Below are 14,169 nucleotides of genomic sequence, written 5' to 3' on the forward strand. Positions count from 1 at the left end.
GGATATCATGGATCCTACAGATGCTATGCTCCAAGTATATAAAGCAGAGGGCCAGGATTTGCAGTTGAAGAGAAATATTAAAAACTACTTTGTCTATGGAGAAAAACCTTCATACAGCCAGGTGAAAAAAGACCAGTCATGCAATTAACAAGGAAAAGCTGGAAAGGATTACCAAGAACCCCCTGGGTTGCCAGGTCCAGGGCAGGAGAAGCTGATCAGATACCCTGTGTTTAGTCATCCCCTTCTATCTGGGCTAACAGGGCATAATTACCCGCACATAAACATTGATGGAAGTGGGTGAAGTTTAGATAAGCAGAGGAGTAAAGCACATTTTTTTTTTTTGGAAAGCATTACTTGAAAAGAAAACAAAATGTTCAATTTCTAAATAATGAAGCTCCTCTTAAGACGTCTAAGCCAGTAAAATCAAATACAGCCCATGCCAACCATAACTGAACACCAGCCAGAGAGCACTTGAATAACAAGTAAGAATGAAACACAAAAATCCCAGTGAGAGTGGCTATGCTGTATCATTAATCCAGAGAGAAACAAAACAGTGACACTAAATGATTTGCCCAAACCGATGAACTGCAAAGGGAGGGGCCCAAGAGGGATTAAAATCACACTCTGGAAAAGTAGTGACACTGTTTTTCAAAATGCTGCAAATGAAAATCATTTGCTTTCATTACTTCACAGCCACGCCTCATCTCTCCCTGAGGTTAAGATCTGAGTGTTGCTGCTTTCTCCAAAATTAATGCCCCAAACTGAACAGGCATCACACACTGTAACCAGCAGTCCCAGTCCACTGCTGGGGCCAGCGGAGCATAAGCGCTACCAGAGGAACTTGTTAATATGCACCTGAGGCTTGGCCCTGAGAGTCAGCTTCTGCTGGTCTCAGATGGGGTCTGAGTGCATTCCTTTTCAGTAAGTTCCCAGTCAGATATAGAACTAACTGAGGCCATGCTCCAAACTACAGAAATTAAGCATCCTGTGCTTTGAAGCCGATGAAGAAGGAAATTACAGTCAGTTCAATGGTCTTTGTGGAGCACTTTCAGATGGCTAATTGGAGTAAAATGGGCAAAACAGCATCTAAACAGTTACTCTGATTCAGTGGTGCTCCAGGGTAAATATCAATAGCAGGTCCAGAATCTACTGCATTTGAAACACAAAATCCAAATGTCACTTCTTCCAACTACTTCTTCCGTGCCATCACTACCTCCCTTCTGCCATCGAAATCCATGCTAAATTCAGGTCCCTTACTCTGTTTCTAAGGCACCTACTGTCATCCTACAATACAGTTTAAAATTGAATCAAACACGAAATTAGAATCATATACTTAACTTCCTATATCCCTCAACGAAATGCAAGCTCCATAAAGGGAGAAGTTTTTTCTTTCATCATAGGAGCCCTCATGTCTAGCAGATGGTAGAGACTCAACATATATTTGTTACATAGATGAAAATGTAAGTGAATACCCATGCCCTTCCAGACCTAACAGCCCTGATTTCCAAGCTATCACAGTTCTACTTACAATAGATAGTTATTTGAAAATAAACCACTCACTTGTCCAAATTCCTTTCCACCTGCAATTTCAGCCTACAGGGCTCGGTCAAGAGGCTTCCTCCTGTCTGTCGCACGAAATAGGAGGGGAAGATCAGGTCTCCGCTGCTGTCTTCTGAGACCCTGGAATACTCTCGTGGGTGTCTCTCTGCAGCAAAGATGTCCATGTCTTGGAGATCGACAACAATGCAATCCAGCAGACACACGTGGTCTTCTACATGGAACCAAGGAAAGGGAGACAATGCAGAAGATGGGACTCAGAAGGGGCTGGTCCAGAAAAAAACTAAACAGCCCCGAAATGTTCATTCTGTCTTTGGAAAATGTTTAGATCAGTCTCCACTCTGGCACCAAGACCTCCCTCCTCAACGCTCCATGTGCTGAACATTGCCTACCTGCCCCTTGCACACAGGCACAAACCAGGCCACATCCTCCCAGCGTTTCACTGCTGTCCTGAGACACTAACAGAGGCTAAAGGGCTTATGACTAAAAGGACTTAACATGCATCCCTCCCAAGAAGATCCCACAGGGGTCTTGTGTAGAGATGATGTTACCCAAAGGTTTACAAAACTTTCCACAGCAAAGTGCTTTTTCCAAACAAATATCACACGTAACCATTTCCACTAGTGCCATCTAATCCAAACCACCACCATTCTTGCCTAGACCACCATAAACTCCCCTCCAACATACCCATTCCATTCTAGTCTGCCCTCACAAAGCCATTCTGCTCGCAAAATACCTCAGTAATCCTTAAAAAAATGACTGAGACCAAAACATTCCCTTCCTTTATATGCTTTGATGACTGAGTTTAATCCACAGTTCTTCCTGTGAAACTCTCCTAAATCCCTTGAAAGCCCTGAATAAAAAGCCCACTGCCTACTTTTCCAACCTCATCTCAACCCATTCTACACCTTGCCCATGAAGCCGCCGGCTCACTGGTCTTTGTTTTCCCCCACGTGCCAGGCTCTTCACTGTCTGAAGTCTTACCCATTGCATCACCCTCCTCTCTCCTTCTCTGTTCTTTCCCTCTTACCATTCTGTCTTTCCCATGACATTTATCTTCAGTTCACTTCAGTCACTCAGTCGTGTCCAACTCTTTGCGACTCCATGAACCACAGCACACCAGGCCTCCCTGTCCATCACCAACTCCCGGAGTCCACCCAAACCCATGTCCTTTGACTCGGTGATGCCATCCAACCATCTCATCCTCTGTAGTCCCCTTCTCCTCCTGCCCTCAATCTTTCCCAGCATCAGCGTCTTTTCAAATGAGTCAGCTCTTCACATGAGGTGGCCAAAGTATTGGAGTTTCAGCTTTAGTATCAGTCCTTCCAATGAACACCCAGGACTGATCTCCTTTAGGATGGACTGGTTGGATCTCTCTGCAGTCCAAAGAACTCTCAAGAGTCTTCTCCAACACCACACTTCAAAAGCATCAATTCTTCAGTGCTCAGCTTTCTTTATAGTCCAACTCTCACATCCATACGTGACCACTGGAAAAACCATAGCCTTGACTAGATGGACCTTTGTTGACAAAGTAATGACTCTGCTTTTAATTTATCTTAATCCGTCCTTATTTAGATGCTTATTGGCTTTCTCATATCATTCACAAGGTGGCAGGAACTATGTCTAATAGCTTGTTACTATATAGGAGAACAAAACCCTGAACACCTAGATTAGGCAGGCACTAATTAAATTAGCTCTTGCCTCATTACTGTATGGATAAATAAGTGAAAGAGACAAAAGTAGAACTGATCTCATAGAAGGGGATAAGGGACAGGAACAAAGGGCTTCATAATTCCCAAGGGTTGTCATGGAATCCTAGGGATATAGAAGCAATATGAAAACCACTGCCTTAACCCCATCTTAATCACAGACAGAATTCCAGAAACAAACAGCAATTTGGGAGGTGAAATATGGTCAGGAAAGAGATCTTTCTATAAAACACCCCAGTAAGAACCTACAGTATAGCTAAGGGAACTCTACTCAGTGCTCTGCGGTGACCTAAATGGGAGAGAAATCCAAAAGAGAGGGGATATATGTATACATAGAGCTGATTCACTCTGATGTACAGTGGAAACTAATACAACATTGTAAAGCAACTATACTCCAATAGAAATTAATTTTTTAAAAAATTCCAAATCACTTCCTAATAGGCTTCCAAATATATGTACTATTGTTGTTCAGTCGCTAAGTCATGTCTGATTCTTTCACGATCCCAAAGACTATAGCCTGCCAGGCTCCTCTGTCCATGGGATTTCCCAGGCAAGATTATTGGAGTTGGTTGCCATTTTCTTCTCCAGGGGATCTTCCTGACCCAAGGATCTAACCCACATCTCTTGCATTGCAGGTGGATTCTTTACTGCTGGCCCATGTACCTTTGGCCTCAATTCCTAATCATCACTATTATCAGAACAGCAACAACAGAAGATTCACGTACTGACTGGCCTTATGTACACACCCAGCTTGCCCCACCCCCCTACCCCATGCTGTGAGTGTCCATTATGTATATAGATTGGTTGGTGATATCATGCAGGTCAAGACTTCAGGCTCTGGAGATAGACTGCCTAGATTCATAGCACCATTTACCACGTACATTGACATGACTATGGGCAAGTTACCCAATCTCTCTGGGTCTCTTGGTTACTAGTTCAAAAATTCTGGTCTCTTTATCCATAACACGGGGATAAAAATAAAACCCTAGAGGAGTATCATGAGGATAAACTGCAAACATTTATGAAAAAATGTGCCACAATGTCTGGCATGTAGTAAACGTTCAATACCCAGTCTTCTGATGAGGATTACAATAATCTCCTTGAATCATCAATGTAACCATAAACCCCTTCACTGTCTTCTCTGGGACAACAAGGTACCACAAGGGATTAACCATTCTTTATATCCATCCAACATATCCCTCAGTTAGCGTCCCACATCTCTCAAAGTTCAACCACACTGGACTGACTTCACCAGTGGATTCTGGTGGTAAATCATATTCTGCTTCCCAAACTCCTTGGAGCAACACCTCACTTATCCAATCCACACTGTCTGGGAAAACCAAAAGGTCAAAATCAAGACTCTAGTCTGGAATGGCTAACTGTCAAATTCAAGAGAAGCACACCAATAACTGGGTGGTTCATGTCTTTCAAAAATTGTTACTTAGGGTATTTCTGCTGTTACCTATTTTTCAGGATTTTTATTTCTCCAGAATTAACCAGTGACTTGAAGGGATAGTGTCTAAAAGGTCACTCGCAAGGATGTGCCTAAGGATGCCGGAATTACTCTAGGTATACTACCACCATCTGGTGGCAACTATCTTGACAAGCTCTTAGAGACTACCAAAATCTCTTTATTTATATTGCATTTTACTATTTGCTTTGTTCTTAAACTCTGTTTTTTTTTTAATTTATTTATTTGGCTGTGTCAAGTCTTAGCTGCATGCAGGATCTTCACTGCATCACACAGAATCTTTCGTTGTATCATGTGAGAGCTTTAATTGCTGCTCCGGGTCTGTCTCATTGTGGTGCATGGGCTCCAAAGCCTATGGGCTGAGTACCTGCATGTGCGCTTAGTTGATTCCAGGCATGTGGGATCTTAGTTCCCTGTTCAGGGATCAAACCCACATCCCCTGCATTGCAAAGAAGATTCTTAACCACTGGCCCATCAGGGAAGTCCTATATTTTACTAATTTAATCTTACATCTACTTCTGCTTCATTGATTATGCTAAAGCCTTTGACTGAGTAGTTCACAACAAACTGGAAAATTCTTAAAGAGATGGGAATAACAGACCACCTTACTGGCCTCCTGAGAAACCTGTATGCAGGTCAAGAAGCAACAGTTAGAACCAGACATGGAACAACAGACTGGTTCAAAATTGGGAAAGGAGTACATCAAGGCTATATATTGACACCCTGCTTATAACTTGTACGCAGAGTACATCATGCGAAATGCCAGACTGGATAAAGTACAAGCTAGAATCAAGATTGCCGAGAGAAATATCAATCACCTCAGATATGCAGATGACACCATACTTATGGCAAAAAGCAAAGAGAAACTAAAGAGCTTCTTGATGAAAGTGAAAGAGGAGACTGAAAAAGCGGGCTTAAAACTCAACATTCAAAAAACAAAGATCTTGGCATCCGGTCCCACCACTTCATGGCAAACAGATGGGGAAACATTGGAAACAGTGACAGATTTTATTTTCTTGGACTCCAAAATCACTGCAGATGGTGACTGCAGCCATGAAATTAAAAGACGCTTGCTCCTTGGAAGAAAAACTATGACCAACCTAGGCAGCATATTGAAAAGCAGAGACATTACTTTGCCTACAGAGGTCCATATAGTCAAAGCTATGGTTTTTCCAGTGGTCATGTACAGATGTGAGAGCTGGCCAATAAAAAAGGCTGAGCACCAAAGAACTGATGCCTTCAAACTGTGGTGCTGGAGAAGACTCTTGAGAGTCCCTTTGAGTGCAAGGAGATCAAAACAGTCAACCTGAAAGGAAATCAACCCTGAATACTCACTGGAAAGACTGATGCTGAAGCTGAAGCTCCAATACGTTGGCCACCTGATGTGAACAGCTGACTCAATGGAAAAGACCCTGATGCTGGGAAAAAGATTGAAGGCAGGAGGGGAAGGGGATGACAGAGGATAAGATGGTTGGATGGCATCACCGACTCGATGGACATGAGTTTGAGCAAGCTCGGGGAGTTGGTGATGGACAGGGAAGCCTGGCATCCTGCAGTCCACAGGGTGGCACAGAGTCAGACATGACTGAGTGACTGAACAACAACAATCCTACTTTAGAAGTCACCCAATCCTAATCTACATCCTAAAACTCTAAAGCCTTCTAAATGAGTATCAGAATCAGACGATTACTAAAGACACACTACCACTTTGTTAGCATCTACTTGAACGGGATGCAGCGCCCCTTAGGATCCTGCAATGGTCTCGTGAATTTCCCCTCCTTCCTCATGCAGCTCCTCTCTCCTCCTTTACCTGGACTGCTGGAAGCTCGGCCGACAGAGGTTGTGGCTGGCTGCCCTTGCTGCTTGGTCGAGGTGCTGGGCACAGACTCACTCTTCAAGCTGCCTCGACTCATTCCAGCAGGAGGCATCATGATCAGCCCCTCGGAGTGGGTCCCCTTCAGGTCCTCCATGCTTGTCATTTTCCTCACACTGCGCTTGGGAGTACCAGTTGGGGAAGATGAAGGCACAGACTCCTGGGAGGAAAGAAAAGAAAACTAGCAGCAGGAATGGGGGTGGTAACTCTATCTACTATCCTGGAAGTTCCTTCCCAGTCCTGGACTCTTCAAAGACTCTATGCCACATGATATTTCCCAAGTACCCCAGATCCCATAAACAAAAGGGCCACAGGGTCATGATTCTTTCCTCTATGTGTAATTCTCTGCAGAGACATTACATATAATTCAGTACCTGCTGAAAACTCTGCCAATTTTGCAGGAATATATTTTATCTTTTGGGCTTCCCTGGTGGCTCAGAGGTAAAGAATCTGCCTGCCAATGCAGGAGACACAGTTCGATCCCTGGGTTGGGAAGACCCTGGAGAAGGAAATGGCAACCCACTCCAGTCTTCTTGCCTAGAAAATCGCACGGACAGAGGAGCCTGGCAGGCTACAAACCATGGGGCTGCAAAGTGTCAGCAACGACTTGGCAACTGGAACATGTTATCTTTTGGCTTAAGAGTAAATGTCAAGATACTAATTACTGGTGGTTTAATCTAGGTCAATACAACAAAGGCAAATCTCTCAGCCATACAATATACTGATGATTTGCTGGAGGGGAGGGACTCTTTTTTCCTAAGAAAATGCATCTAACAGCAATATGGAATGAAGCCCCTCTAATGTGTTTGTACATTCTAGAAGTCTCCCCTCTCAGGTTTACATTTCTCATCTAAGTAACTGTAAATGGAAAACACAGGCAAGCCATTCCTATCATGTTTCTGTTCAAGGGCATAAAAATTAAGGGCAAATACAGAATAAAATTAATTCTGTAACTCTACTGAAAATATCACATGCTTTTCCTACATATCTAGTACCTTCAGTTAATTGCTAACAGGGCAAATCTTTTTCACCAGAATGGTTCAATAACTGACATTTAAACTTTGCATGGTTCCTTCCCTCAAGACTCAGAGCTACATATCCTTATAGTTTCTGCAGCATCAGTTTGTTCTCATCTATCCATTCTCACTAGTAAGCTGGAAGGAGAGGAAGACTCCCAAGGACTGCTTTATATGTATATTCCTCTCAGCATTCGAAAGGGAGATGATAGTACTATTCAACCTTCACAGTTATCTTGAGTAGTAATTACATGTAACTGTGAAAGAAACCAGTTATTTTTTTTGCATTTCCTTTTTGCAAGGCAAATGACTAGCTAAATGCTATCATTTAAGTATTTCAACATTAAAAACCTTCCCTCTTGCTTAGTTTATTTAAACGCCTGAGAGTATTTGTTGCTCTTTCATTTGATTCATCTCTCCATCCTCTCTGAGTTGGTTTAAATAAATCGGTGGCTTGAGGGGATTAACTCAAAGCTTTTGAAATACTTAGTAATTAAGTTTAAGCACAAACTATGGTTGAAAAAAATGAAAGAAAAAGCATATGCAAAAAATTCAAACCTGCCCTCATTAAGACATGGACTTATGTAAAACAATTCCAAACACACGGGAGTCGTTGAACTCAAAGGCAAATGACCCCTCTGCAAGCTTTGATTCTAGGACTATTTCCTGTTCTTTAACCACTGGAATGCATACTAGACAAACCTCACATGGGCAGATGCATTAAAGAGCAAATGTAAATGCAAAGTGATTTTTGGGAGAAGAAAAGTAATTACTCACTTCACGTAGGCCTAGATCATGGAGCTTGACTGTACATGTGGAGAGGTAAGTTGCACAGATGAATTAATTGGATTAAATACTTTAACAAGAAACACACTCCAAGCAAACCTTATGGAATTTCACAGAACAACCCACTGGCACGTAACAAGATAAAGTCTTTTAGGATTGAAGGAAATAAAATAAGGTCATCAAGAAGGAAGGAGGGAAGCAGGGAAGAAGGAATTACTTTTAATGATCCTTAAGAAGGATTCCTCTGCACAGGTGGAAAGTGATTCGTCAAAGTTGGGGGCGGGGGTGGGGGGGGTGATAAGCAGGCTTTCCCAAGTAATGAAATATTTTAAAGGATTGGTTTTCAAGATTTTCTTTTTTAAGCAAATGAATGGGAGTTGACTGCTGAATCCCATAGGGTTTTTCCGAATAACCAGGAGGCAAAAAAACCATATTATACCTTGAAGAAAAAGCGATCCTTGTATGTGCTGCTACTTAAAATCAAATCCTCGAAAACGAAATACAGGGAAATTTTTTCATTAAAATGCTACAAACTATGCACTTGTTATTTGGTGTACTTAACAAAACAGAAACCCTTTTGCAAAACTTTCTTGAGATACTTTGGCAATTCTTCTTTAGAAGCTAACTTCAGAGTCAGCTCATAAGCCCATATACAGATATATTTGACACAGAAAAATAAGCCCTTTATCTTTTCAGGAGGGAGAGAGGAAAAAAATGGTATCATTGAACTTGATCACCCATTCTGGCTCTAAGGGATCTCTTCCTAAAAACTTGGGCCTCAAACCAACGATTTCCCACAAACAAATATATTTCAAAGAACTAACTAAAGTCTCAGAAGACAGTTTCCGAGGAAGAATTCAGCTCTCCCTAGGGCAGTAGAGGTGGATAAGAGAGGCAAATGCCCTGAGGTCACTGTGGGGACAACAGTCATATGCCAACACCAGCTCTGAGACATTTGTTCAATACCCAGTTGCATTAATTATAAGCATCGCACAGTAAAAAAAAAGAAATTTTAGATGCAGTTATCAATGTTTCTTTTTATAAATGGATTTTTCTTTATTTTCTTTGAGGCTCGAGCCAGAAAACAGCAAAATGCCTATGACTCAAATATGAAAAAAGATTTTCCTCATTAACACCAAGGTTACTAGTTCTCTACTAGGCCTACTATGAAAGGTCAGTGGTGATTTTGTTTTTTTTACTGTCTTAAAAAACATACGTAAGTGGAGGCCTATTCCTCACTCTGGAAAATGAAGGCGAAAGTCGCTCAGTTGTGTCCAACTCTTTGTGACCCTATGGACTATACAATGGCATGGAATTCTCCACACCAGAATATTGGAGTGGGTAGCCATTCCCTTCTTCAGGGGATCTTCCCAACCCAGGGATCGAACCCAGGTCTCCAGCATTGCAGGTGGATACTTTACCAGCTAAGCCACCAGGGAAGCCCCATCTGGAAAGAAGGCCTATTATTCCAACAGGAGGGGCTTCCAACAGCAAGGTGAACCAGCAAGTCCTCAACCATCAGCTGTCTGAATGTGGGGCGTGTGGATGAGTAAACCTGGTGCTGCACTTCCGTCTGCATTGCTTATCACTTCTATTCTGTGCTGGTTTCACCCTGTGCTCCAATCGCTAAATCTGGTTTGTCTCCATAGCTGCAGTGAGGTAAGATACAGACAACCTGCCCTCTAACCCACCATCCAAACACCCCTACTCTGGGCCCTGAGCCCAAGGGTATGACACTTGAACATGGTTCCCATGGTTCTCACTGTCTCATCTCCACTCTCCTCACTCCAGTCATTCCCACTCAATGAATCAAGTATTTTCAGTTCAGGGTGTTTGGGTTAGTAGTAGTGAGTAACTGGATGAGTGAGAAGTAAAACAATGAAGAAAACTATAGAGACAGTCATTTGAAAAGAGTAACACCATTTGAGTCTACACATAAACAACGAATGCAGTCTTCCTGTTACTTTCAACTCAACTTGAGGTCCTTGGCAAAGGTCTGGCAAGACTAGTTCCCTAATCACTCTCTTCCATTTTCTTTTCTTCCTACACCTAAAGAGGCAAACAGCAGCTGCTCAAATCTGTATCTTTTCTGTGAAAAACTCTGGAGTTCTTCCACTGAAATTATTTTAACGAACTCATTGCCACATCCTTTATAAATTTTCAAAGAACCAGAGTTATCTGGGAAAGGGATACTAAGACAGGAATAACCTTTGTCAGTCTGTTCTCCCCTACCCTACATAAACCAAATCCTAATGCTGGGAGGGGCTTCCCAGGTGGCTCAGTGGTAAAGAATCCACCTGCCAATGCAAGAGATGTGGGTTCGATTCCTGGGTCGGGATGATCTCCTGGAGAAGGAAACGGCAACCCATACCAGTACTCTTGCCTGGGAAAGCCCAAGGACAGAGGAGTCTGGTAGGCTACCGTCCAGGGGGTCACAAAGAGTCGGACATGACTTAGTGACTAAACTACCGCCACCAATGCTGGGAGGTAAAATAATACCACAGTTAAGAGCATGGAGTACTAAAGGCAGATATACCAAAGTTTAAGTTATGACAAACCTAGACATATTAAACTAGGCATATTAAAAAGCAGAGACATTACTTTGCCTACAGAGGTCCGTATAGTCAAAGCTATGGTTTTTCCAGTAGTCATGTATGGATGTGAGAGTCGGACCATGAACAAGGCTGAATGCCGAAGAATTGATGATTTCAAATTGTGGTGCCGGAGAAGACTTTTAAGAGTCCCTTGGACCGCAAGGAGATCAAACCAGTCAATCCTAAAGGAAATCAACCCTGAATATTCATTGGAAGGACGGATGCTGAAGCTGAAGTTCCAATACTTTGGCCACCTAATGTGAAGAGAGAGGAGGGTGATGCAATGGGCAAGACTTCAGACAGTGAAGAGCCTGGCACGTGGGGGAAAACAAAGACCAGTGAGCCGGCGGCTTCATGGGCAAGGTATAGAATGGGTTGAGATGAGGTTGGAAAAGTAGGCAGTGGGCTTTTTATTCAGGGCTTTCAAGGGATTTAGGAGAGTTTCACAGGAAGAACTGTGGATTAAACTCAGTCATCAAAGCATATAAAGGAAGGGAATGTTTTGGTCTCAGTCATTTTTTTAAGGATTACTGAGGTATTTTGCGAGCAGAATGGCTTTGTGAGGGCAGACTAGAATGGAATGGGTATGTTGGAGGGGAGTTTATGGTGGTCTAGGCAAGAATGGTGGTGGTTTGGATTAGATGGCACTAGTGGAAATGGTTACGTGTGATATTTGTTTGGAAAAAGCACTTTGCTGTGGAAAGTTTTGTAAACCTTTGGGTAACATCATCTCTACACAAGACCCCTGTGGGATCTTCTTGGGAGGGATGCATGTTAAGTCCTTTTAGTCATAAGCCCTTTAGCCTCTGTTAGTGTCTCAGGACAGCAGTGAAACGCTGGGAGGATGTGGCCTGGTTTGTGCCTGTGTGCAAGGGGCAGGTAGGCAATGTTCAGCACATGGAGGTCCCAAGGTCCCATCACTACTAAGTCTGTGATTCACAAATATTTCCCATTTTCATCATTTATTCTCAATGAATTCTAGCTTTTCTAAACGTAAAATGAAAAAAGCAGTCTTCATCCCAATTACCTCCAAACATATTATAAGAAATAAGTGCTAATGCAGTTTTAAACTGTTAAGAGATATATTCCATAAGATTTTATTAAAATATTTTCAAATGGCTTCAGATAAGCCTTGAGCCAAAGTCTCTTAAAAAAAAGCTACCCAATGTAAAAAGTTGATAAATATGAATTCAGCCTGGGAGGAGAACATTATAAAGATGGTTCTGTTGATTTGTTTGCTAAAGTAAGTTATTACATACAGTTAGTAAAAGTTATAATTTATACTACCTCTATTAAGGGTTAATTGAAATGCTAATAAAATGTCAAAAAAACATATTCTTCAAGCCACGTATACTACAAAAGTACAGTGGTTAGGAATAATCTTATGGTAGCGTCTGAATTTTTTGATTGGTATTCCAACGCCAGGTAAACTGAGAAGGGAATGGGTGCTGACTGCTCACCTTATCTTGTAAGGTAAAGGTCCCAGGAAAACCAGCAAAGAGAAATTTGTTCTTGACTTTCAACTTTCCCAAATTTGCTACAATCAGATTATTTGATCTGGAACTTTCTGGGATAAGAAGAACAGGAGCACCAGCCTCAATATCCAGGAGAACCCGTGAATAGCGCTGTGCTTGATCTCTCACCTGAAAGAAGGAAAATTGAGTAAGACATTCAGTTCATTCCCTCATTTTACAATCAAATAACCTCAAGTTCCCAAAAGTTCCATGAATTTATAAATCTAAAACAACTAAAATCACACAGAGTATGTTCTATGAACACCAAGGAGTTAAATTAGAAAACAGTAACAAGAAGATAATGGAAAACTCCCAACTATCTGGAAATTAAACTACACACTTCTAAATAACCCATGGGTCACAGAAGAAATCACAAGGGAAGTTAAAAAAAATACATCTTGACTTTACTGATTAAAAAAACACAGCACATCAAAATGGAATGAATTTTAAAGCACTTAAAAAGGTACTTAAAGACTTCAATGACCCTGAATGGAATATAAGTCCAAAAGAGTAGGGATATATGCATATGTATAGCTGATTCATTTTGCTGTACAGTAGAAACTAACAACATAGTAAAGCAACTACACTTTAATAAAAATTAACTAAAAAAAAGAAAGAAGGAAGAAAGGGGAGGGGGAAGGTACTTGAAGAAAAATGTTTAGCATTAATGCTTATTTTATATAAAAGAAAGATCTAAAGCTTCCAGCTTAAGAAGCTAGAAAAGCAAAATAAACGTAAGTAAGGAGAAGGAAGAAAAAATAAAGAGCAGAAACCAGTTATTTAGAAAACAGATAAGAGAGAAAAATCAATTGAACATTTATAGAACACTCTACCCAACTACCACTTTACGTTCTTTACAAGCGCACACATGCTTATTAAGAGTATGCACAGGCCTGACACAGCCCTCAATAAGTTGATTATTTAAAGAGATTAATGAACATGATAAAACCTCTACCTATATGAATGAAGAAAAAAGGAAGAAAACAAAAATCACCACAACCCGAAGAGTCAGGGACATTGCTACAGAAAACTTAAAAATATTGAGATGTGGAAACCTATGAACAAGTTCAGGCCAACAAACTGACAATTCAGATGAAGTAGACAGATTCTTTAAAAACAAACACAAACTATCTACAGCTAACAGCATATTAGTTAACATCTGCAGAAGACAATGCTTTCCCTCTAAGATAAAGAATAAAGCTTGGATACCCACTCTCACCATTTCTATTCAACATTGTAGCTGAACTCCTAGTCCAAACAAAGGATATATAGGTTGGGAAGGAAAAAAGAAAACTTTCTTATTCACAGACAACATAATCATCTACGTAGAAAACCCTTAAGAATCTAAAGGAGCTAGAATAAGTAATTGAGGGCTTCCCTGATAGCTCAGTTTGTAAAGAATCTGCCTGCAATACAGGAGACCCCGGTTTGATTGCTGAGTCAGGAAGATATGCTAGAGAAGGGATAGGCTACCCACTCCAGTATTCTTGGGCTTCCCTTGTGGCTCAGCTGGTAAAGAATGTGCCTGCAACGCAGGAGACTTCGGTTCAATCCCTGGATTGGGAACATCCCCTGGAGAAGGGAACAGCTACCCACTCCAGTATTCTGGCCTGGAGAATTCCATGGACTGTACAGCATGGGGTAGCAGA

General features: G+C 41.6%; 1 protein-coding gene across 8 annotated transcripts in view; it reads right to left on the minus strand.

Annotated features, from left to right (window-relative positions):
- VPS13D (vacuolar protein sorting 13 homolog D) overlaps nt 1–14,169 on the minus strand; it is a 273,597-nt gene that overhangs the window by 203,912 nt on the left and 55,516 nt on the right. For all 8 annotated transcript variants that reach the window (XM_070768193.1, XM_070768192.1, XM_070768191.1 and 5 more), the window contains 3 exons: nt 12,467–12,649; nt 6,548–6,770; nt 1,561–1,771 (listed from right to left, as the gene is read on the minus strand). In XM_070768193.1, the coding sequence (XP_070624294.1) occupies nt 1,561–1,771; nt 6,548–6,770; nt 12,467–12,649 (617 nt within the window). The remainder of the gene's footprint in view (nt 1–1,560; nt 1,772–6,547; nt 6,771–12,466; nt 12,650–14,169) is intronic.

This window comes from Bos indicus, chromosome 16, assembly GCF_029378745.1.
Source record: "Bos indicus isolate NIAB-ARS_2022 breed Sahiwal x Tharparkar chromosome 16, NIAB-ARS_B.indTharparkar_mat_pri_1.0, whole genome shotgun sequence".
Classification (NCBI taxonomy): Eukaryota; Metazoa; Chordata; class Mammalia; order Artiodactyla; family Bovidae; genus Bos; species Bos indicus.